This window comes from Lacerta agilis, chromosome 14 (assembly GCF_009819535.1).
Source record: "Lacerta agilis isolate rLacAgi1 chromosome 14, rLacAgi1.pri, whole genome shotgun sequence".
Classification (NCBI taxonomy): domain Eukaryota; kingdom Metazoa; phylum Chordata; class Lepidosauria; order Squamata; family Lacertidae; genus Lacerta; species Lacerta agilis.
In genome coordinates, this window is record NC_046325.1 from 32,427,281 (window position 1) to 32,453,363 (window position 26,083).

Genomic DNA, 26,083 nt, shown 5'->3' on the forward strand with positions numbered 1-26,083 from the left:
TTTGTGATGAGGAGAGAACCATGAGCAGGGTTTGTGGTGATTGTATGCAGTTTCTATAGGACTCTTCATAAAACCTACAGCTTCACAATCCCTACTTCATCTTTGTGGTAGCAGCCAAGACTTTTAGTTTGTACAGCAGTCTCTCTCTCCCCCTTGTGGCACCTAGAACAGTTTCACACAAGATCATTCAATACATAGTTCTGTAATGTGTGTACAAATGTCTATTTCACAAGTAGACATAAGCAGTAAGTTGCAAGAAGCCACCGAGACCCCTGTCCATTTGTTACACATTAGTGTTTATAGCTTTCCTACATGGAAGTACGACCAAGGTAGGAAAATAGTCTTGCATAAAACAGCATCTGGATCCATCCTTGTATTTGCCTGCCCATCAATTCAAGTTTTCATTGCTTCCTTATCAAAGCGTGTGACATCACACATTCTACAAGCAGAATTACTAAATTAAATAAATACAAGTTTTAAATCCAGCCTGTCCTTAGAACCTGAATTGCCTAGAGCACAGCAAACTCAGCTTCATGTTCATGATTCATGATTGTTAGAAATAAACTTCTGCTCATACTAACCAGCACACAGTGTATTAAGCTCTATTTTGAAGCATCTTGTATTTTACCTCACCTGCAATGTTGTGTAGAAAAACCCTAAGAGCCACTTCTTACTCCCTCCCTTTCCCACCCCACATTCACACAGATTAGTTTCCTTAGGTGCACAACAGGAAATGCCGACAGAAGCAGAAATGCTTGGGACCTTGTTCTCCTCAAAGGATTTCCCCCCTTTCGAAGTGTCCAGGGGACAGCAGAAGGCAGGGAAATCTTGCAAGCAGGCAAGAGAACCTACCTGAATGTTTTTTTCACAGTCTGTTTGCTGGTGGAGGGAGAGCTCACTTTCTAGAACAAATTTCTTCCCACACTTGTCGCAGATCTGCATGCGCCTGTGAGTGACGTTCATGTGCTTCTCCAGATACCAGCGTGTGTTAAACACCCTGGGGCACTTCTCACAGGTCAAAGTCTCCTTTTCTTCACACTTTGATTTCTGCACAGGTGCCTTGGGCTCCTTTGCAGCTTTCTTCTTACGCTTGGGGGGCTCAACGCTCTTTCTACGGCCCCTTGTAGTTCTGGAAGTAGGGGAAGTTGTGGCGGCTGCAGCAGATGCAGCTCTCCTTGTCCTCCTTTGTGCAACACTATCTTTCTCCTCTCTTTGCTCTTTTTTCTTCTGCCTCTCATTCTCCTCCTCATCATTACTGTCTTCAGTGGCCTCTTCCTCCCCACTGTCACCCTCCTCTTCCTCACTGCTGGTCTTAAGAACAGCAGTTTCTTTGGATTGGGAGGGGACCCCCTTCTCCCCTTTTGAAACATTTAATGTTTGGTTGTTAAGGTTTACCTCTACTATTATCTGCTCCCTTTTGTAAGTCACTTCATCTTCCTCCTCGTCCTCCTGCAAGTCGTCAGAGTTCTCCCTGTCTTCTTTCACGGCTCGGACCTCTCCTACTGTTCTGTCCTCCTTGAAATATGGCTGTTCCTCTCTTTCATGGAGATGTGGCTTACTTGCTTTTGGGTCCACCAATACGGAGTAAGGACTCCCAGACTCCCTTTTGTAGACTTTGGTGGACAAATCAAGTTCCTGGCTGGCACCATGATAGAAAGTGGGTGGCACTTGAGCTCTGTCCTCTTGCGCCATCCCTGCTACATGTGTGCTGCAGTTTTTAGCCATCTGCTGGCAAGAGCTGGCTGTTTCATTCATGGGGGCTCCCGATTCATTGAGCACCTTGTATTCCAGAATACCAAGGAAGTAACTCCTCTGGAGCAAGATGAATTGTCGAGAACTAACACATGACTGCCTTGGGGAAGCAGAGCACCAGAGCACGCCGTGCAGGTCATGGAACTCTGGCTTTACAGCACGAGGAAATCGGCAGCAGTTCACAGGAAGAAAGCTGCCGCTCAACAGCTGAACATCTTGTCTAGAAAAGAAAGAGAAAATTAAGTCAGTGGCTTAAACGTAACTAAAAGAACTTATCCCTGTGAAATCATTGGTTGCCTAACCTAAAGAGAGTACATGATTTGCTGCACAAGTTGTTAAACATTCTTATTAATAAGGGCTTATTCATCTTATTGCAGGGGGTTGGGGCAGGGAATTAATTCTACTGCTGGAAAATATGTGGCTTTCATCTGATCCTCAGAGCAGAGGAAGGTCCTGAAATACAGTTCTAAATAAATGGCCTCATCTAATTGAAAGATGGCACATAACAAAAAATAGTTTATCCAAGGTCAGTCACCAGCACTGGCATTCGTCCATTTAACATCATTATTAACATACTTGCCTTTTCTTATGTTTAACACTATAACAGAATTAATGTGCTGCATAATTAAACTTCATTGAATTGGTACAGTAAAATACTTCTCAGGTTTAATTAAAAATAATAATAATCACACATTTATTCACACATAATTGAAAACTCTTGCACACACTAGTCCGCCCACCCATCTATTTTGCCAGAAACAAATTATGAGCCCCACAGGTATCCAACTAAGTTGTATGGTTCCTATGTGTCTGCAGGTACACATTAAAAAGACATAAATTGTAATGTAGCATGGAACTTGGCATTCCCTGTCCTTGGCTTTTATTTTTTTAGATGATTTTAGACCAGGGGTCGGCCACCTAAGGCCCATGGGCTACAAGCGGCCCATGGGGGTTGTTTAACCGGCCCATGGACTCCCGCCGCCCACTCAGTCGGCTCCTGTGCACCGCGCTAAACCGGCACGGAGCGGAATGGGGACCGCCTTCTGTGACGCTGGGCAGCTTCCTATTGCTCCTGCAGCCAATGGGAAGCTGCACACACCTTCTCCGTACCAGAAATAGTGTTTGCGCATGTGTGCATCCACACTTCGGCCCACCGCAGCGTCTGTGGGACATGAACCAGCCCAAGCCACGAAAACTTTGCCAACCCCTGTTCCAGAACCTATAGTTGTCACATCCATCTTAAAAACTCATGGGAAGTGCCTAGTGAAAAAGCTTCTCATGTTCCTATCTCACAACAGGACTGGTTACCTGTCTATAGCACAATACTGTCTACTCTGACTAGCAGCAGCTCCGAGCAGTCTTGGACACATGTCTTCTCCACTCAATCCTCTTTACTAGAGATGCCAGGAAATGAACCTGGTGAACTTGGGGCCTTTTGCATGCAGAACATGTGCTCAACCACTGAGGTACGGTCTAACTCAGAAGCCAGAGAGGATAGGAATTTCAGGGGTGGTGTATTTCATCTGCATCTTCATCATCATCATTTATACTCCGCCCATCTAGCTGGGTTTCCCCAGCCACTCTGTGCAGCTCCCAACAGAATATTAATAATAATTAAAAGCGATAAAACATCAAACATTAAAAACTTCCCTAAACAGGGCTGCCTTCAGATGTCTTCTAAAAGTCAGATAGTCGCTTATTTCCTTAACATCTGATGGGAGGGTGTTTCACTGGGCGGGCGCCACTACCGAGAAGGCCCTCTGCCTGGTTGCCTGTAGCTTCACTTCTCACAGTGAGGGAACTGCCAGAAGACCCTCAGAGCTGGACCTCAGTGTCCGGGCTGTCATGTGCTCTATATAACTGCTTTCCTATTCTGCTAGGAGGACAGATAAATGTACACACACTTCCTTGATTTACAAAATTTATTCAGGCTTCAATATTTGGATTTTCTTATTTAAAAGGTTTTATGCTACCTTTCCAAAGTTCCCCAAAACAACTAAGACTGCCACTTATAAAAACAAACCTTGTTGCTTGTAGGGGTTTTTCTGTTTTGTTTTTCTTAAAAAAACAAAAAACCCACCAACCACTATAAAATCAAACAATCAAATACTCAGAAAAAAAAACTAAGGGCAGGAAAACAGTGCGTGGGGAGCGGGGAGAGCAGTCAGTTTTCAAAAGCCAACAGTTTGGCCTGCCTTTGAAAAGCCAACAGGTAGGTAATTGTACAAACATCTCTCGGGAGTGAGCTGCACAGCATCAAGGCTGCTATGGAAGAAACCCTGCTGCAGAGTCAGCTCATACTGGAACACATTTCCTAAGATAGTTAGGACCAATCTGTTTAGGGCTTTAACAGCAAGAATAAGCTCTTCTGAACTGAACTTGGAATGAATGGATACTTAAAAATGGGTCAATATCGGACCACACACGGAGGATTCTGCATTCTGCACTAGAAGTTTTCAAGTCATTGTCAAAGGCAACCCCATGTAGAACACAATACTCTATCTTGGAGGCATCCAAAGTATAGATAACCATGGTCAGGTTTCTATTTTCCAGCAACAAACAAAGTCAGTATATCAGCCAAAGCTGATAAAAGGCACTCCAGGTTGTAGCCATCAGCTAGGAATTAAGGAGCAATACTGAGTCCAGCAACAAATGTAAGTTACAAACTTGGTCTTTACAGCGAAGTTGACCCTATTCAAAAAAGGCATTTCTTCAACCAGTGTACTGAGTTATCATCAGCTATCTTATCTGAATTTAATTTAAGTTCTTCCATCTGTATTTAATCCACCACTGATCACACACATGTTCAAGAACTAGGGTGTCTTGCCTGGGTTTGATGAAAAGGAGTAGTTTTTTGTGTAGCAAGGTGTCTAAGGCAGTGGAATAAGGCATATATACCTGACATGTGTTGGACTGATCTGCTTTCAGCAGTTACATAACTATTTCAAACTTCAAAGATGCACACTTGCTACATAGTTTTCAGAATACCGGTACATGTAGTCCCTAAGGACATGCCTCCTACAGTGTCTTTTAGGTGCAGTCACTTTTTCCATGCTGCAGGGAAGCACAGCAAAGCAAGAACTCAAATGGAAGAACCAATAAAAAACAACTGTCCACCTGCCAGAGGGTGTGTGTGTGTGTGTGTGTGTTCTGGCCAGTGTGCACCAAAAAACAGCTCCAGTTTGCCACTGCCATGTCTTCCCTTCAAAAGCTGAAACATTAAAAAGGCTCTTACATACCAAGTAACTTTATTGACAGCATGCAAATGCACAAACAGCTTAGGTTTTTGCCTTTTGACAGCAAACCGTTCTATAATAATTTTAATAATAATTTATTATTTATACCCTGCCCATCTGGGTGGGTTTTCCCAGCCACTCTGGGCGGCTTCCAACAGAACATCAAAATGCAATAATTATTAAACATTAAAAGCCTCCCTAAACAGGGCTGCCTTCAGATGCCTTCTAAAAGTCTGGTAGTTGTTTTTCTCTTTGACATCTGCTGGGAGGGCATTCCACAGGGTGGGTGCCACTACCGAGAAGGCCCTCGGCACTGGACCTCAGTGTCCGGGCAGAACGATGGGGGTGGAGACATTCCTTCAGGTATACTAGGCCAAGGCCGTTTAGGGCTTTAAAGGTCAGCACAAACACTTTGAATTGTGCTCCGAAACGTACTGGGAGCCAATGTAGGTCTTTCAAGACCAGTGTTATGTGGTCTCGGCGACCGCTCCAAGTCACCAGTCTAGCTGCCGCATTCTGGATTAGTTGTAGTTTCTGGGTCACCTTCAAAGGTAGCCCCACATAGAACGCACTGCAGTAATCCAAGCGAGAGAAAACTAGAGCATGCACCACTATGGCGAGACAGTCCACGGGCAGGTAGGGTCTCAGCCTGCATACTAGATGGAGCTGGTAGACAGCTGCCCTGGACACAGAATTGACCTGTACCTCCATGGACAGCTGTGTGTCCAAAATGACTCCCAGGCTGCGCACCTGGTCCTTCAGGGGCACAGTTACCCCATTCAGGGCCAGGAAGTCCTCCACACCTGCCGCCTTCTGTCCCCCCAAAACAGTACTTCTGTTTTGTCAGGATTCAACCTCAATCTGTTAGCCGCCATCCATCCTCCAATATACTGTGATCAATTGCTCCCTTCCAGGTCAGTTTCCATACAGCTTCATAGTTGCATGTACTTTGTGTGTCCAAATAAAAATCCATAAATTAATTATGCAAGTAGCATAGACATACATTATTAGAAACTATGTTCTACCAGCAGTTTCCATTTGTGATTTCCCCCCTAAAGAAACTGGTTTTGCAAGACAACCAAGCAACTGCCTGTTGCCTTAAAACTGCAGCACTAGACAGGGTAGGGCAGGGGTCTGCAACCTTTAAGACCAAAAGAGCCACTTGGACCCGTTTCCGAAGGGGGGAAAAAAAACTGGGAGCCGCAAAACCATTGCGACATTTAAAACAAATATAACACTGCATTTTATTTTTAAAAATCCGATTTAAATTTTTAAAAATCCGATTTAAATAAAAAAAAATCATTCATTTTTATCCACCCTGGGGACCACTACCAGGTCACAGCCTGATCCAAGGTGGGTTGCAACAGCATACAAATATTTGATTTGTTGTTGTTGTTTTTTAAAAAATGAGTCCTCAACTGCACACTTGTGTTAAATGTTTGTCCCATGTCTTATTGAAGACTGCTGGCTTTTACAATAATCTTAGTGTCTTTTACCCTTAATATTCCAGACCAGAGGCTATGTTCATCTCTTCCAACCTCCTCTCTTGCTAAATAAAGCACAGAATTGCACCAGAGAAGCCTGTGATGTTTGTGCTGACTTGTATACAGGTGGCTGTAGTAGTTCATAGGGTTCAAACCTTTTCAGGGGAGTTCCCTGCCCCCTTAATGACAATGGCAATAGATTTTGCACATGAACACAGATCCAAGTTAGAACTCCTCTCTTCCACGCCAACAGGTGCTTTGTCAAGGCTCCCCTAACACACACTCAGGACAGAGGAAAAACTGCAAAACGTCCCGGCCTTGCTCCGGGGTGGAGAGAGATGCGCACCCGCGAGAGCGCGGTCTGAGGCTGCGAGCGGAACCAGGAGCGAAGGAGGCAGCGGCAGGGAAACAGGCGCCGCTTCCTCGACCATTTTTAAAAAGAGGGCTTCCCCCCTCGCCCGCCACCCGCCGCCCCTGGCCCAGCCTGTAGCTGCCTACCTCGTCGTCGCCTCGACGCAGCAGCCAGCAGCCTTCCGAGACCCAGCCGAGGAGTCCTGGCCTCCAGTGCCCGTGCGGGGACGCGTCTGAAGGCCCCCTTCCTGCCCCCATCCCGTCCCGCCTCCCAGCTGCTTCTGGATGCCGCGGGGTCCCACATACCCGCCGACCCCAGAGCTCCCCTGTCCGCCCCAAGGCCGCCTCCCACGCTAGGAAGACTCCCGGAGCTGGGCAGGGTTGGTCCCGCCAGGCAGGCTCGGGGGGCGGCCTCTCCCATGGGCGCCTGCTTCGGAGGCGGGGTCTTCAAAGTTCCCCCTCCCGCTCGCCCAGCTCCATCTCTTCCCGAATGAGCATGCGCGCCTCAGGCGCGCTCCCCGCCAGAGCCCTCGGCTGAGCTGCGCCACCTCTACTGCGTCCCCACCGCCTCCGAGCCCCGCTGCCCCGCTGTTCAAGGCCAGGTGATCCTGGGTACGCCCCTGAGCAGCGCCCTCAGCCTCCGGAGGGCGGGTCGCTGCCAGCTGGAGAAGTGGGCGGGCGTATCCGCCCCGGAGCCGCGGCAGCCGTGTAAAAGAGCCGCATGCGGCTCCGGAGCCGCAGGTTGCTGACCCCCGGGGTAGGGGGAGGAGTACTGCTGAATGGATCTAACAGCATACAGATTCCTGAAGTCATCCATTAGGTTTTCTACATTCTCTTTACCCTGCTCCAACTATATAAAAATAAAACATTTTTATACCACCTTTCAATTATATTCCAGGATGGCTTACTGAAAAGAACAAAACAACTGAAAAGGGAAATACAAACATACAATAACAGCATTCGAAACTCCCATTGTTCTAGGCGCATTTTGTGACTGGGAATTTCATTAGCGTGAGCAATTTCTGAGCTCTGGGTGCAGTACTGTGACTGAGATTTAAGATTAAAACTTCCCCTGCTGGCGCTGATGGCATGGGAAGAAAAATTCCTGCTTGCTCGACTTCCAAGAAATCACTGCAGCGTCAGGCAAACTGATAGGTTCTGCCTCTAAGCTGGCCTTACAGAAAGGCAGTGTTTTGAGGGGCGGGCAGGGGAAGCATGGCTATTTTTTGCAGTCTTCAGATGAGGACTAGACCATGTGAAAAATTAACATAAGATTTTTGGGCAGTTCATTCATTTTCAACTATGTATTCTTATTATTAAAAAAGTGTGCCTCAACATTCCGTTGTGGCACCCATAACCTAGGTTTAAGGTGCCATTTAGCTTCTAACTTTCATATCTCAGTTTCTAACACTGTACAATAAGCAAAAAGTCACAAAATCATAAAGTGGCGTAAAACAGTAAAGGAGGATTGAAAGTGAATCTTAAAAGCTTGGGGGAAAAACCAAAAGTCTTAGTCTGATGCCCAGTGGACAATAATATAGGTGCCAGAAAAATCTCTCCGGGGAGAATACTCCACAACTAGCATATGACCACCAAGAATATCCTATGGTCACATTTAACATATCTGGGTTGCTTTAGGGTTCAATAGCAGCCACACAGGGAGCTGTAGGGAGAGGACTAAGGAGAGAGAGATCAGGACTGCAGGATACAACTTTCCCCTCACATTAAGTTCCCAATGAAAATTGACTCTCCCAGGTTTCTGATGTGCAATAGCAGCTGACCCTGAATATACACACATCACTATTTAACAAAAAAAATACAGATACAGAAACAGCATGAATTTAACACTGTGCATACTTTGGTCCATGGTCTCCCACAAGAAAAACTCGAACAACGGTTTATTTCACATGACTATCGTGAAGATAAGCATAAAGCAGATGACAGATTAAATAGTGCGGCATCTTCTGTAATTATTTTTCTGATGTCTGCACTACAGCATTTGGAGAACCTGTTTGTTCTTGGTTGAATTTCTGCTGAACTCCAAATACTTCCTGCAGAATACAAGTAAGAAACAATCTTTTAAGGCAAAAAGAAGGGAGGTTGTGATGCTACTAATCAACAGACCATGCTTTGTTTGCTTATCCAAAAACCTGAAACTTCAACAACTAAAAGCTGCAATTAGAACCATGGGGGGCGGGGCGGGTATGCTTGACATGCCTAGGACTGGGTGCCCATCATTTTCAGTGCCAAGATGACATTGTGAGCAATCTTATGGGGCTAAATGCTAGTGGTGGAAAGGACCAGAAGCACTCATGGATGGTGCAGAGTATGGCTAGATCTAAGTGGAGTCCTGAGGGCTAGACAGAGAGACCTGAAAGGCAACTTGTGATCTGCAGGCTGGAGGTTCCCCACTCCTGACTTAGGATATATTTCAGAAAAAAGTGATAAACCTGTAGGAAGCAGAGACTTAAAGGAAGTTGAAGCAAAGGGAAAGGAAGTTGAGACCAACATTCACTCACTCAGATGCAGTCTCTCTCAGCTATACAGTGGTACCTTGGTTCTCGAACAGCCTAGTTCACGAACAAGTTAGAACCCGAACGTCACAAACCCGGAAGTGAGCGTTCCGGTTCTCAATTTTTTTTGGGAAGTCAAATGTGTCCTGAGCTTCCGTTTTTAGTGTTGCGCTTCTGTTTTTAGAGAGATTGCACTGATTGGGGAGGTGAGGAGAAGCGTCCTGAAAGCGCTCTGCAGCTCAGCCGTTTTGACAAGAGAGAGACTGAAAGATTACGCTGATTGGGGCGGTGGGGGGAAGTGTCCCAGCAGCGCTCTGCACCCCAGCCGCTTTGACGAGAGAGAGATCGAAAGATCGCTCTGATTGGGGAGGTGGGGAGAAGCGTCCCGGCAGCACTCTGCAGCCCAGCCGCTTTGACGAGAGAGAGATAGAAAGATTGCGCTGATTGGGGCGGTGGGGAGAAGTGTCCTGGCAGCACTCTGCAGCCGGGAGAGATCGAAAGATCACACTGATTGGGGAGGTGGGGAGAAGTGTCCCAGCAGCGCTCTACAGCCCAGCTGCTTTGACTTTTGTGTGTGTGTGTGTGTGTGTGTGTGAGAGAGAGAGAGAGAGAGCGCTGATTGGGGCGGTGGAGAGATGTGCTTTAGGGGTAGTTTTTCAACAACCTGGAACAGATTAATCCGTTTTGCATTACTTTCTATGGGAAAGCGCGCCTTGGTTTTGGAATGTTTTGGTTTTGGAATGGACTTCTGGAACGGATTAAATTCAAGAACCAAGGTACCACTGTATTTCAATGCACATTTCAAGGATGCATTGCTAATGTATCCTTGCATTACAAAGAACAGTTACACCTGAATAGGGTAAAACAGAAAGGAGGCAAGGGCCTGATGTAAAGGTACAGAGGAGGTGCCTAACAGATGAGAGGGGAAAAAGCAGGGGATAGAAGCCAGAAATAAGTCTCTAGGAAAGTCAGCTGTGAAAATTAGTGGAGGCTCTCACTTACCCCAAAATAGCTGCTTCTTCCACATATTTGGCAACATTTCCATACACATTCCCTGCCATTTGATGGGCAGGAGCAAATCCAAGTTGAAGTTAAGTGGCAGGGAAGGTAATAAAAGGTGTTTGGGGAACCACCATCCTTTCATTTGGAAGCTCCCCAAGTACCCTTCACTTTGAGAACTGCAGAAAGGAATAAAACAGTATAGTACTCTGCTTTCGAAGAAAAAGGAAAATGATTGTAACAATTGTCAACCATTGCACCAGTTCCCAACTATCAACTCCTTGCATGCCTAACAAACAATGTATGCAAATAAAGGGGCACTGAGGTCTCAGACAATGGTAAGAATTGGTACAATAGCAGCCACTGTCACAAGAATACCACTCCCCCTGTTCCTTGAATAAAGTAATAGCAGAAGTTGACTGAAGAGAAAAGCAGAAAGAGTCAGACACCTAAGATAAGAGAATAGAGAACAAGGAACAGTGAGAGGCAGGATGCAGGCAACAAAGAAAATAGAAGATGAGGCAAAATTGGATGAGATGGGCAGATGGGACCAAGTCATCACCCAGAAGAAGAAGAAGAAGAGTTTGGATTTGATATCCCGCTTTATCACTATCCAAAGGAGTCTCAAAGCGGCTAACATTCTCCTTTGCCTTCCTCCCTCACAACAAACACTCTGTGAGGTGAGTGGGGCTGAGAGACTTCAAAGAAGTGTGACTAGCCCAAGGTCACCCAGCAGCTGCATGTGGAGGAGTGGAGACGCGAACCCGGTTCCCCAGATTACGAGTCTACCACTCTTAACCACTACACCACACTGGCTCTCTCACCCAGGTACTGCTCATCTGTATGGTCTCCTTTCCATTCTTACTGCAATCAAGTTGTGTATACCTCATGAAAAATATAAGATGAATAATTTATGTAAGCTAAGCTCATGTCACACCAAACCAAACCCAGTTCCACCATTTTACAAATTCATTTCCAGTCATGCATCAAAATATTTTACAGATCTAACACATGAAATAGCTCAAGTGATACAATCATTTAAAAAACTGGTTTTAATGTATTCCCCCCAATGCATTTGAATGTTCTGCAGCTGTGCCAAGCAGAGAAGGCCTATGATTCTCCTGCTAAAACGGAGGGTGCAATGACAGTCATATTAATAGTTACAGGTAGGTAGCCATGTTGGTCTGCCATAGTCATATTAATGCAACTGTACAGAAAAGGAATAGTTAAAACAAGTCTAATACTGTATACTGTTTCATGAAGGACCCACAATATCCTAATAAAAATCTATCAGGCAGGTGATAAAACATTTAAGCCAGACCTCAGCAAATGCTTTATACAAAAGATTAGAGTAGAACAGGGACCGAAAACAGGTTGTGAAGAAACAATTCCTACTGACTATAGTTATGCTTTTTATTATAAACTGTTTTTTTTATATTAACAAAACACCTTAAGACAAAGACTGACATTCTTCACCAAGGCTGCATACACACCATGCCTTCAGAGCACACTCAGTCAAAGAACCATGGAACTGTAGTTTGCAGGTGCTGGGAATTGTACCTCTGTGAAGACCAAACTTCCAGGATTTTTTTTAGCACTGGGGGGGGGGAGGGTGTGGTCCAAGTGTGCTTCAAATGTATGGTGTGTACACAGCCCAAGTAAACATTAAAGGAAACAAATCTCAGTCACTGTTCATTAATTTATCGTTCAGCATTATAAGAATGAGCTGTGTTGATCTGGCACATGTGCTCTATCTCTTCCTTTTCCACATGTGAAGGAAGAAAGATGAAAGCTTGTTTATCAGGAAACTGATTTATTCAAAAAACAAAAGTGAAAGCTTTCAATCTTCTACCCTAACAGCACTGTGCTCCTCACTATAAAAGCATGGAATGCCACATTGGAACAATAGATGAAAAAGGTAGTATGAATCTGAAAGTAGGCCTATTGAAGACATGACAAATTTCAGTAAGTCAGTTTTGAACTAAAGTTCAAAAAGACGCAAAATCCATCTACAGTGATGTATAAATAGACCAAACTAACACAGAAACCTGAAATGCTATTCGTGCATTGAAAAGAACATGTACAGGGATGACATGTGAAAGGGGGAGTGGCAAGCTCCCCTCCAATCCATTCTTGCCTGCTCCACTCCTAACCTTCTCATACTGAGCAGCAAAGCCTTAGAGAGGCTTCAGTCTGAACATTAAAAGAATTGTCGGCACACAGAACATTTTACTAAGCTGCTATCATGTTTCCATGAACCATCTTTCCAAACGTAAGAGTTCAGTTTCTTGAGAATCTCATCTTTCATGGAAAAAAAACAAGTTCTGAGCCCTTGGGGTTGCATAAATATGCTTGAAATATGACTGACATTGTAGAAGCCAGAAGGGTGGCTGAATGAGGTTTCTAGTGGTTGGATGTGAGGTTTCACCTTTTTACCTTTCCATGGCTAACAGAATGAAAATTATGGAAAATAATGACTTCCGGCTGCGGACGCCATTATGGGTGGTCGTGGGATGCTTCGGCTGCGAAGCACCCAGTTCATTCCGGGGGTTAGGAGCCCTGCAGCCGCATAGCGGGGCTCCGGTTGGGGAGCGGGAAGAGCGTCCCGCTCCCTGGGCTCCCCGGCTGTGCCCGTTGTGGCTCCGAACCCTTCCCCCGCACCCCCTGTAAAGGGGGAGTGGGGGTGAAGGGACGACGGAGCCGGGCTATAGGGGACATGCCCCAACCGGGATGGAATTGCGGCGGCTAAGCCTGTGATGAGCGTCTAAGTTCTACCTGTCATTAAGGAGCTGATAAGAACCCAGAGGCTGTGAGTAATTGATTGACTCTTTGTTTTCCTGGAATGCTCTGGGGGAAAGAAGAAAGGCAGCCCGCCTCCCTCCCTTCGGCTGGTGAAAGAAATTAACTCTTTAAGTGACTGCTGCCACAACAATCAATAGAAAGTATTTGGAATTTGAAAACTGAGTCTGTTGAGATCTCCCTTCGGGGGTTAACTGGGGGAAAAATATCTCCGCTTGAAGTCTTGGTCTTTATACTCCTGCTTCGGAGAAATGGCGGCGACTTGGTGTGTCGTAGGAAAAATTTGAAACAAAGGAAGGAAGAGACAGGAACTGAAATCTGACACTCACCCTCTCTCTCAAAATGCTGGACTTCGCGCTCACACTGGCATCGAACTCATATTTAAAGGATGAGGAAAAGCTCACTATTTTGCAGATGGAACTGCTTAATCGGAAACTACAAGTCTTGAGTGGAATTATTCATAAAAAAGATCTACTTTCCACAGAGGAGGCTTTTCAAAAGTTCTACACAATGGAATCATGCCTTGGCAAAGAGCTGGGAGGGGCGTTTGAAAGATGGTCTGAGATGGCTGGGCAAATCCGGGAAAAGCAACTGGAAATGGGAAAACTTACAATATCCAGACCCCGAGGTGGCAGCTCGGGGGCAAGGGACATGGAATTAGAATTTTTACAAGAAGAAGAAGCAAAAGAAACGGAGGAGCCCAGAATGCAGATGAGAAACGCCCTGAGGCTCGATGCGGGGTTTGCTGTGGATGCAGCCTGGATCTGTGGACACTTGGAGGAAGACAATGGGAGATTTGGCGCTGGAGAAAGATAGGAAAAGACAATGGACAGAGGGGGAGTGGGTTGAAGAATTAAATGTATAATCTAAATGGTCTGCCATGGTATCCGAAGTCGGAGTGTGAAGTCTGTTAATGATAAGTTTATTTTAAATAAGTAAGGAGATATTGAATTTTAAGTTAAAAGCAGCATGATAAAGGACAGAAGAAATAAGTTTAGCTATAAGAATATTTGGTTACGATTTAAGGTATAATGCAAAGATTGAGATAAGTATGTTTTCTTTTTTTTTTTTAAGTAAAGTTAAATTTTTTACAGAGAAAAGTTGTTAAGGAAATAGTATATTGAATTAAAACCGAAGGTGAAAAGGCGGGGGAAGTCAAGCGTCAAGATTCAGAACTAGAAATTTTTTTCTTTGTAAGGTTACAAATAAGAAGAAGAATCCTGACTTTATGTGTATTTGTATTTGTTTTTGTATTTGTAGGTGTGGGGTTGGGTTTGTGTTATATTATGAAAATGTTAATAAATTCTGTTTAAAAAAAAATTATGGAAAATGATTGCTGTGTATGTATAATTTGAACAGGCTGCAGATTTCAGCTTTTTCCTAATGTCATATAATATTCTATTGATTTTTCTCCCATTTCTAAAAATGCATTGCTTGATAAAAATTTGTAACAAAATACCAGACAAATCAAGCAATTTCAAAGTTATATTTTTTTCAGGTGATTTTCCCAAGGGACCATAAATTTCTACTTATAGTCCATTTGTAAATTGGGAGGAGAGGAAGTTACTTTTTGTGTTGAAAATAAGTTGTGTGTGTTTCAAAAATAACTGTCAGCACTTCAACAATTAGTTCAACACTTACTGACAACTGCTAGGATGACTATTTGTTTTCACCCCAGCTGAGAAATGAATTGATTCTTCTGCCCCATCTACGTACCAGTAAGTGTAACATGAATGGCTGCATGCACACAAATGCAGTGAGAGAATGCATACAAAGGAACACCTGGAAAAGAATAGGTTCATAACCTTATATGTAAAGTGGGCAGTAGGAGAACAGGGTGGAGATGCCAGGCAAAACTGGAAGTCTGATAGGGGCTGAAAAGAAAGGTGAATGTGCTTGTGCACAGATTTTCCAAACAAGCAAGGATACCAACAACTGATACTATTCCAGCTAAAATTCAACAGAACCTCACACAATGAGAAGCTCTGGTTGTATGTAAGAGCCTTTACATGATCATACGAACAAAGCATCTAGTAAAGCAGAGCTTTCCAAACTGTGTGTCATGACACGTTAGTGTGTCGGCTGCAGTGTGTAGGTCAGTGGCGTCGCTAGCCTCTGCGCTGCTGGGGGCGGCGGCAGCGCAGAGGCACCCCCTGGGGGAGGGGCACGACGCGCGCGCCGTGACGTCATCATGACGTCACGACGCACGTGTATACAGAAAGGGGGGATTTCCCCCTTTCCGAGGCTTTTTTTTCGGCGGGGGGGGGTGGTGACCAGCGAGGAGGGGGTGACGGGTGACCCCCACCTCGCTGGTCGCCCCCCCCCCGCCGAAAAAAAGCGGTGGAAAGCGGAAAAAGAAGCAGAGCGGCGCTTAAACGCGCCTGCTCTGCTTCCTTTCCAGGCTTTCCCCGCCCCCCCCCGCGGTTTTTTCGGCGGGGGGGGTGGTGACCAGCGAGGAGGGGGTGACGGGTGACCCCCACCTCGCTGGTTGCCCCCCCCGCCGAAAAAAAGCGGCGGAAAGCGGAAAAAGAAGCAGAGCGGCGCTTAAACGCGCCTGCTCTGCTTCCTTTCCAGGCTTTCCCCGCCCCCCCCCGCGGTTTTTTCGGCGGGGGGGTGGTGACCAGCGAGGAGGGAGTGACGGGTGACCCCCACCTCGCTGGTCGGCCCCCCCCCGCCGAAAAAAGCGGCGGAAAGCGGAAAAAGAAGCAGAGCGGCGCTTAAACGCGCCTGCTCTGCTTCCTTTCCAGGCTTTCCCCGGCCCCCCCCCGCGGTTTTTTTCGGCGGGGGGGTGGTGGTGACCAGCGAGGAGGGGGTGACCAGGGTGACCCCCACCTCGCTGGTCGCCCCCCCCGCCGAAAAAAAAGCGGTGGAAAGCGGAAAAAGAAGCAGAGCGGCGCTTAAACGCGCCTGCTCTGCTTCCTTTCCAGGCTTTCCCCGCCCCCCCCCCGCGGTTTTTTCGGCGGGGGGGTGGTGACCAGCGAGGAGGGGGTGACGGGTGACCCCCACCTCGCTGGTCGCCCCCCACCGCCGAAAAAAAGCGGCGGGAAAGCGGAAAAAGAAGCAGAGCGGCGCTTAAACGCGCCTGCTCTGCTTCCTTTCCAGGCTTTCCCCGCCCGCCCTCCCGCGGTTTTTTCGGCGCGGGGGGGGTGACCAGCGAGGAGGGGGTGACAACCCCCTTCGCGGGTCGCCCCCCCCCGCCGAAAAAAAGCGGCAGAAGCCATGTGCTGCTGCTCCGGGGGTGACGGAGGGAGCGGCGGCGCGTGGGAGTGGCGGGAGGGGCCGCCGCTTGACACCCCCACCCGCCGCTGCTCACCCTGTCACTGGGGGCGTCCCGCCCCCACCGCCCCTCCCCAGCGACGCCCCTGGTGTAGGTGTGTTGTGTGAATGTTCCCTGCGCTCCTCCCAGGGCTGGAAAGTGGTTAGTTTAACCTCTGGTTTGCTAGTAAAACTGAATTACTGTGTCGCGAAATGATGCATCTCTAAGAAGTATGTCACCAACATGAAAAGTTAGGAAAGCTCTGTATTAAAGTATTCAAACTTAAGAAATTCCATAAAGCCGTCATGACAGTATTAGTCACTGATAAACTTATCCTCCATTATCTCCTCTAAAAGTTACCTAAGCTCGTGGCTGTTAACACATCTGGTAGCAGCAAACTTTATCAATTAATTTCCTTGAATATCATGACCATCCAAATTCTGGTAATGAGTTACAAACTTTTCTTCAGATCACACAAAATTTTATAAACCTCTTTTCATGCCCTGCCTTTGCACTAAAAGGCCTCTAAAGTTGTATTCTTCCTTCATCGAGAAGATGTTCCAGCTCAATGATAATTTCAATTTCCCTTTCTTGAACCCTTTCCAGCTCTACAATATCCTCATGAAGATTGGGCACCCAAACTATTCACAGTATTTTAAGTGTGGTCATACAAGGATTACAACCATTGAAATTCTACAGGAGTACCAGACTGCCCATATGGGCTTTGAAGGCAGACCAAGTAGCTTATACCATGGCACCTCATGGACCCTAATGCTTAGCAATAACTTGGACCCAACAGAAATACATCAATAACAGGTAACATATTATTTAGGGTGCAATATATAATGATCAACCTCAGAAAGGGGATCTCTTTCCCCAGAGTTCTTTTTATGCACAGAAAACTAGTTTCATTTAATCAGTTAACAGTCATGATAAAATTAAGAAAATATAAACTATAGACTTAAGCATTTGCTTGTAAAAAAGTTCAGATTTCATTTTAATTTGCCACTCTTTGATTGTTACAAAACTACCATTGATTTTTTATTATTATTTACAAAAATCTATTTTTAATCCATACTGATATAGGCTTATGAATGTGTGGATCGCATAGGAAAGGAGTGCCCAAACTTTTTTCAAAGAGGGCCAGATTTGATGAAGTGAATGTGTGTGAGGGCCAACCAAAGTTGTTGAGCTTTTTTTAGGATTGAGGTTATTGAGCACACTAGAATCTCCACACTAGAAATAGGGGAAGTGGGAGATGATGCAAAGGCAAGAGGAGTTCTTGCCAGTCCCTAGTTGTTTAATCTCCAAAGTAAAAAATATACACTATCAATAATTTATAGTATTTATGTCAGCTGCATTTAAACTACATTTTGATTCTGTTTATGAATCACTTTCCACAAAACATTGCACAGTAAAATAATTGATAAGCTTCAGCCCTATGACAACTGGAATTTAAAAAAGTTTGTGAAGTATCATCATCACCCTGCCTGTTTTGTGTAAGTTAAAAAGGACTGTCTTAACTGGCACCTGTAAATAATGAAAGGAAGGACTAATGGAATAGAGAAAGAGATTCCTGGAGGTGCTAGCATGCTTTTGAGCCAGTTCACAAGAACCTTGCCTCTTTTACTAATCATGTAAACCTTGGGTCTGTTACAGAAGAGAAGACAAGGGACTGATTCACTCAACAGCAACATAGAATCATAGCTATCATTTTCATTTTGATTGTTAGGCACATTGATCAATATTCAGCTGGAAAGGTGGGATATAAATATTCTTAATAAATAAGAATAGTAACTATACTGTGCCTTCTGCTGCTCCTATGTTTCTCTAGGTTAGAGATATGAGATGCAAAACAATGCACAGTTAAAGTGAATAAAATCTGCATGCACATAACTGCATGCTGCAGCGTAACCATTACTTTTATAAGCTACTTTGACTTCCGTCGCATGCTATCAAGATGAACTCATCATAATGTAGTGCACATTCATTTTCCATACGAGTCAACAAACACTAGCATAATGTTGGCTGTAAATAGTATTGCCAGAGTGAATGCAGAGGACAAGTCAAATGACAGGCTAGTCACAAATCAACACAAGCTGCTATTCAATTCTTGCAATAATCAAATATACACCACCGCCAGTCCTGGAACAATTAAGGACACCCTAGGGAGGGAGGAGAGGAGAGGAGAGGAGAGGAGAGGAGAGGAGAGGAATGACACTCAGCATATCATGGAAATTTAATACACAGAACCATCCCATGTATCTCATTTTAAACCATTGTTTTGTGCAAATAGAACACCACAACAGGATTAAAGGAAAACATTATCTCAAAGCATAATCACTAGTCTGAATATGGACACTGCCAAAACTTCCCCAGGACTGAAAGTTGAACACAGTCCTGTTGAAAACAATCCCAGACATGCACACTGTACTATTGCCAAAAAACAAAAATAAAATAAAAAATTCCTTCCAGTAGCACCTTAGAGACCAACTAAGTTTGTTCTTGGTATGAGCTTTCTTTGTGAAATGCATGCACAAAGAAAGCTCATACCAAGAACAAACTTAGTTGGTCTCTAAGGTACTACTGGAAGGAATTTTTTATTTATTTTGTTTTGACTGTGGCAGACCAACACGGCTACCTACCTGTCACTGTACTATTGGTTTCCCCAGGAGTGTCTGAGTGTTATCAGCATGCCTAATAACAAAAGCACATATACAGCCCCCCAGTACTTGCACCATCAAAAAATCCCACCATATTCCAGATCTAGAAGAAACACTGGAAAAAAGTTTTTCATCCCATCCACACCTGTTCTGATTGAAGTAGCCACACCTACCAAGTACAATCCTATTTCACTCCAGCTCATGAATGCTTCCGCTAAAGCAGCAGTCATATGAAGAGGAAATCTTCCCAGCACTTTATTTTTTGGTGGAAAAAATTCCATTTCGTAAGTTGATTAGTATCAGTGAATGGATGCCAACTGCAAATACAATATTAAGCAAGCGTGGCTGTTTCAAAGATTTAGCTCTGTTTCCTCAAAGTGTTTTTTTTGTTTTTAATAAAAAGGCTAAAATAGAGAATTCTATTTGCAAATACAACATTGCAAAAATTTCCTACACAAATTAGGCTATTGTTATTTTTAAATCCTGCACGCCTTTACAGAACGCATTTCAGTAAATACAAGTCACCCTCAAAGAGCCAATGTACACTCTAACTTTTGTAGGATTACTTTAAATCACAAGGTATTACAGCAAGTGCAGCCTTTCTTCCCCTCCCATTGCTCAAACTGAAGCAGCTACAATGCAGTCAGTACAATTATTCCCTGGGCCAGTATGCTAGGAAATAAGCACTTACCACAGGTGCAGCAGCTGAAATATCTAGTGCCAACATCCAGATGCTGGCATAATTTTCTGCTAATTCTGGATTATCCCCCTATCATTGCTCCCCCCCCAATACATCCATGACACAGAAAACAGCTGCTACCCAACGAATTTTATTTTACTTCCACTTCTCCCAAGGCAGCACACTACCTACTAGTGTTAGAAACTCTCATATATAAGATAGGTGCAAAATGACTCCTTAAACCAAGGTTACGATCACCAAAACTGAATGTCTACTTGCCGTTTCGGTGCAAGACAGCTCTAAAGTCTTAATTTTCAAAGGATGGACTGACTGTGATTGATTCTCAGTTAAGCATCTGGCTAGTTCAGATGACAACCTTGAGCAAGGTTAAAAGCTCTGAGAACTTAAAGAAGAAAAGTCCCTTGATCCAGGGACAGTCCACATACCGTATATGCTGGACTCTTCCTACCTCTTTTCCTAATGGTGACACAGACCATTCACAATGGAAGAATATTCTTCACAACTGTGAGCAGGGAGTGTGAATGCAAGTGGCAACTATTAACTATAACATTGTCCAATGCTCCTGCTCAGGCTGCACAGAAAAAGCATTTTGTTTCTGAAATTCATTCTGATTGTGCAGATAAAATATAACTGATAGAATTCTACAGTATTCGTGTGTGAAAACAGTCAAGATCCAGTGATCCCTGCACCTTCCTGTTAAGTTGTACTGATTTTTTCCATACATTTAAAGTGCTGTAAAATGGATATTTAGCTGAAGGATCCAAACTGGGATAGCATAATAGATTCTATCTGCTAGGTGACCATATACTGCATAAAGAGTAGGGGGTAAAGGGCAGAAAGAACATGCCCATCTGAGTTGGGTTGTCATGCAACCCTGTATACACATACACAACTCTACACCCTCCTCTTTCCCTCATTAACCCTTTTTGCCAGCTGTTACCATTAGCCAGTTACACCTAGCAAAACAAACTTGATTCTAAGGCTTCCCAATATATATCTAGCCTGAATAGTGTAGTGCTGAAAATGACAAGGTTGCAGGTTCGATCCCAACATGAGGCAGCTGCATATTCCTGCATTGTAGCGAGTTGTACTAGATGATCCTCAGGGTCCCTTCCAACACTACAATTCTATGATTCAGTTCTATGATATGGCCCACAACTGTTTAGGAACATCATCATCTTTTATTATTTGTATACTTCCCTTCATCTGAAGATCACAACATACAAATACAAAATGATAACAAAAAATACAGAACAGAACAAAAACTAACACAAGCCAATTTAAAAGGCTACATAGAATGTTCAATCAGCCAAAGACCCGATTATAAGAAATACTTTTGCCTGGCGCCTAAAGATATGTAATAAAGATGCCAGGTGAGCCTCCCCGGTGACAGCATTCCACAAACAGGGAGCCATGTGGAGGGGGCACAAGAAGAAGGGGTTTGGATTTGATCACATCTCTTCCTATTTTCAGTTGGTGCAACAATCTCTGTAGGGCATACATTTAACTGCATCACTCGAGAAGGTTCTGAGTAGATCCCTTCTCCATCTTCATCATCCCAAAAGCTGTAAACCCCATCCATCATGAAAACAGCTCCAATTGTTTTCCTAGTTGCACAAACTTTTATCTGGAGTACAGAATAACTCCACGACACACACACACACACACACACACACTTCAGCAACCACTGCCACTCAGAGACTAGCTTACATGAACCTACCTAATTCTCACATCAGGCGCAATGTGAAGGAGAGTAGATTTGCATCTATTTTCTTATGAATCCTATTTCACCTGAATGAAAACTATCCCATTTGTCTCTTCTGCTTTACTTCAGGAACCATTACGTTGCTCTCCACCACAAAGCCCGGAATTCTCCCATTGGTATCCTTGTGAGAAAGAGCAATAGTAACACTCTCCAATCTCTGCTGTATAGAAGCCTAACAATTCTCCAATCTATCACCAGAGGAGCATTAAGAGTAGGGAGTATATAAACGACGATGTCTGAAACAAATGTGCAACTTTTTTCCCCTACAAAGTGAGATTTTAAATAGGATTACCATAGCATCATCCAAAGATATACTCCAAGGTAAGCGGGTGGCGCTGTGGGTTAAACCACAGAGCCTATGGTTTGCCAATCAGAAGGTCGGCAGTTCGAATCCCTGCGACGGGGTGAGCTCCCCGATGCTCAGTCCCTGCTCCTGCCAACCTAGCAGTTCGAAAAGCACGAAGTGCAAGTAGATAAATAGGTACCGCTCCGGTGGGAAGGTAAACGGCGTTTCCGTGCGCTGCTCTGTCCCGTTCCCTTTAAGCTTTTATGAAAATAGTGTGACAACACATGATCTGCCTGCTCCAACCATGCACTTGAAGTTAAGTCTATTTACAAACATTAGACACCTTTAGTTTATTTGCAGATGAGGAGTTTGGTCATCGGAATCTGGGATTTTTACAGCCCTGATTTTAACCATATCAAATATCAAACTTCAAATAGCAGTGGTTTGGAAAAGAAGGAACACTATGTGTGGGAAATGATAAAATTTCTACTTCAGTAGTGGAAATAACTTTTTTTTTTAACCTTTTCTGCTACTGTATTTTGTGGACCTAAAGTAACAGAACACCCGAGGGTGCAAGGAGTCTCTAACGCTGCTTCCCTTCCACCAATTCCCAAGGTCCGCATTAAACGGAGATATTCCCAACATCGGAGTATTCTCAGTAGGCAGCACAACTTCCTCCTCCAACCACACCAAACCTTTAAAGTGATGCCAAACTAAATGTTCCCTTCTATGCCAACTTCTCTGCTGAAGCACCTTCCACCTCAACTTTCCAAAACCCACACACAGCCTTCAACTTTCAACCCTTCGACCAACTGAGCCTTCCCCCCCCCCCCACCCCATGCCCACAAAACTCGGCCCACGAAATCTCTCCCCTTTTCTCATCCGTGGTCAAAAAAGGTTGCCAGTTTCAAGGAAGAAACGCAAAGCCAAAGCCTCCGACACGCCCCCCACTGACACTATCTCAAGCGTCCAGATCCCAAGCAAGCAAGAGCACTCTGCACATGCTCAGGTGCACGCTCGCCCTCCCAGACGCTCCACAGCCGGGCCTCGTTGGCACTTCGAAGCGGGAGGCACGTTACCAAAACTAAGCAAAGAAGAAGAGAGAGGCTGTGGAGCCGAGCAAGAGGAGCTGGGCCTGCCTTTTCCCTAGCCGGAGGGCCTCTCCCTCCACGGGACTCACCCAGGCCGGGACTCTCCTGGGCTGCCACCGTCGCTGCTCCTCCGCCGCCGCTCCGCCTCCTCCTCCTCCTCCGCGGTCCATGCCTAGGCAGGGGAGGGGGGAAGGTAGGGGCGGCCAGGGCCCTCTTTCCTTCCTGCCCTCCCCCTGCGCTCGAGCCCCCTCCTCGTCCGCCGCCGCCGCCGCCTCAGGACCAGGCCTAGGCCCCACCGCCTCCAGCGGCTGCTCCACCGAAGCTCTCCCTGTCGCTCGCCCTCCCCTCGGCGGCCGCCGCAGCGCTACGTGGCCGCCGCCGTAGCCAACCAAGTCAGTCAGACACTCAGCCTCGCGATTGCACCGCCCGCTCCACTCGCAACACCCTCCCCCCCTCCTCCGCCCCGCGCGCTCTCTCTCTCTCTTCGCTTTTCCTAAGTGTCGCTGGCTGGCTTGACTGGCTGGCTGGCATCGTCGTAAAGGAAGACAGCGAATGCGCTTGCGTCGTCGTTGTCGTCTTCTGAGGAGGACTTCGCGCGAGAACGCGCGGCGGCTTCCCTCCCCCCCCCGCCTTTTCTCCGTTCGCCGCCCCGCCCCTCGCCCAGCTCGTAACCTTGCGCGCGCAATAGGCGCGAGACCGGGCGCGAGCGCCACTTTCTGAAGTGCGGCCGTTCCGTCACTTTTCCTCCACCCTCGAACGCTGGCTGGCTTGGATGGTGGCGCGTGCGTGGTAGGAATCAACGTCTCCGCGCTCGCTCGCTCGCGCGCTCGGCTCACCGCCTCAGGTGAGACGGGGGAGAAAGGGGCGGGGCCGAGGGCCAACAAAACAAAACGTGCGGGAGGGAAGGAGGGGGCCATCCGCGCATGCGTGCTAAGAAATTTTGCTAGTTTCACTGAAATATACAGTATATGCCAATAGCAAACATAATACTGGATCCCGCCATTTCCATGTACAGTAACTTATCCTTCGTGTCTCTCTGTGTCTGTCTGTTTGTGTGCATTAAGACCGATCCGGGTTTTTTATTTTTATTTTTTTTATTACAAAAAAACAATCCCGTATTTCTGTGGAAGGTTTTAATAAATACTACAGCTGCTGATGGTTGTTGGAAAGTGTGAAGGCACGGAGGTACTCCAGAGTCTGTGCACGGAAAATGCACGCTCTTCAGTTACTTTTTGCGAAGGTTGTTCAATGTTTTAGGAATTTGTTAATAAATTTATTTATTTATACTGCGCTGTTTTCCCTGACAGGAACTCAAGACAGCTACAGAAAAACGTAAGAGCAGCTAAAAGCATGGGGCGGGGGGGATAATTACAACAACAACATTGATACGAGTTAAAGTGCTCTCTCTCTCGCTCTTATCTATTAAAGTTCATAACATTTCAGAATTAGAGATAAAGTCCAGCTATTTGGAATATACACAATGAAGCCAGAAAAGCAGCAGTGGTTGCTACCGCGAGGAGAAAACAAATCCAATTTATGCTTTGGAAATGAATACGAGAATGCCCATTGCCACCGGAAACAATGGGAGCTATCCGAAGGCCCTTAAATAATGAGCTCTCCAAATGACCTTTTTATATGACTGCTCTACGGAAGTAGAGTGCTTGGTTGTGTGCAGAAAACCCCCAGGTTCAGTCCTCAGCACCGGGGTAACTAGGGAAATAATCCAGTCTGCAATTCTGAATAATCACTGCAGGTGAGCATAGATGACTGTGAGCTAGATAGACCACTATCTTCTACTCAGTGCAAGCAGCATCCTAAGCTCCCATAAGAAAGAGCTGTGATTCCAGTGGGCATTCTTGTCGTTCATTTTAGTCTACTCATGGGCAAACTCGGTCCTCCAGATGTTTGGGACTACAACGCCCATCATCCCTACTAACAAGACCAGTGGTCAGGGATGATCGAAGTTGTAGTCCCAAAATATCTGGAGGGCGAGTTTGCCTATGCCTGCTTTAGTCTATCCCAACATAAATACCAGGATCGTTAGGGTTCGCGGACCTAGAAACCAGGAAAATCAGTTTGAAAAATACAAGGTAGAAATGTATGCAGCATACGAACGATGCTTTATTGAAGGTCGTTGGGTGGTGGTTGATGTCTTTCTAGTCTGCCTTTTATTCTCCGCCTCATTATTATTATTTCCACGAACAGTGACTGGGTGTGTCTCAAGAACCATCATGCCAAAGTGTTACCCGAATCAGTGCATTTTTTTAAAAGGCCGAGTCCTCAAACGTAGACCAAAACATCTCAGGAACCAACAGGTCCATGGGCATCCAACAATAGACAAAAACTACTGTGGCACCAGCAATCATCATTACAACTTTGATTTAAAGTATCTTCAGTGGCAGATTACGCATGTGCACAACCCTTGCTGGCTGAATTCCATATATGTGGAAACCTTTTGACTGAGTAGACTTTGTGTTGACCTACATATGGCAGAACAAAGATATTTGTATATACTTGTTTGATATTTAAGCAGGATTTTATATAATCATCATTATTGCCAGCTTAAACTTTTTAGTGAACAAACTCCAGTGACTAATAACACAAATATAAAAAAAGACAAATGGGTCAGGGCAGGCCCTGGAAAAAGGGTTGTGCTCTCCCTTCCTGAGCATCGATGGATGTATTCATAGTCAATATGGTGTCGTGGTTAGTTCGTCGGATTAGGATTTAAGAGACTGGTGTACGAATCCCCTTTCATTCATGAAGCTCTTTGGGTAACTGAGCCAGTCACTGTCAACTGAATTATCTCACAGGGCTTTTTTTCAGCCAGAACTTGCCAGAGCTCAGTTCCGGCACTTCCAGGTGGACACCATTGCCATTATAAGAGAACAAGGGAGGCATTCATGGCGAGTTCTGGCACCTTTCCCCCCTAGAAAATTAGCACTGGTTGTTATGAAGATAAAGTGGAGAGGGGAGAACCACACACATTGAGCTCCTTGGAGGAAAAGTGGAATGTAAACAATACAGCAAAATATTTTGGAAATGTTTACCTCTCATATAATCCCTTTTGCTCTCCCCTGGCCCCCATATTGGTATTGAATACTGTCAACAATAATTAAGTACTATTTTTTTATTCTTACTTGGGATACCTACAAACCCTGGAGAGCCAGTGCTGTACAAGTAGATCA

At 45.3% G+C, this 26,083-nt stretch overlaps 1 protein-coding gene across 1 annotated transcript in view; it reads right to left on the minus strand.

The window, feature by feature from the left end:
- ZNF652 (zinc finger protein 652) overlaps window positions 1-23,179 on the minus strand; it is a 36,328-nt gene extending 13,149 nt beyond the window's left edge. The window contains exons 1-2 of the mRNA XM_033170508.1: window positions 22,985-23,179; window positions 853-1,972 (exon numbers count right to left, since the gene is read on the minus strand). Of these exons, the coding sequence (XP_033026399.1) occupies window positions 853-1,755 (903 nt within the window). The 5' untranslated portion in view covers window positions 1,756-1,972; window positions 22,985-23,179. The remainder of the gene's footprint in view (window positions 1-852; window positions 1,973-22,984) is intronic.
- Window positions 23,180-26,083: the final 2,904 nt, after the last annotated feature.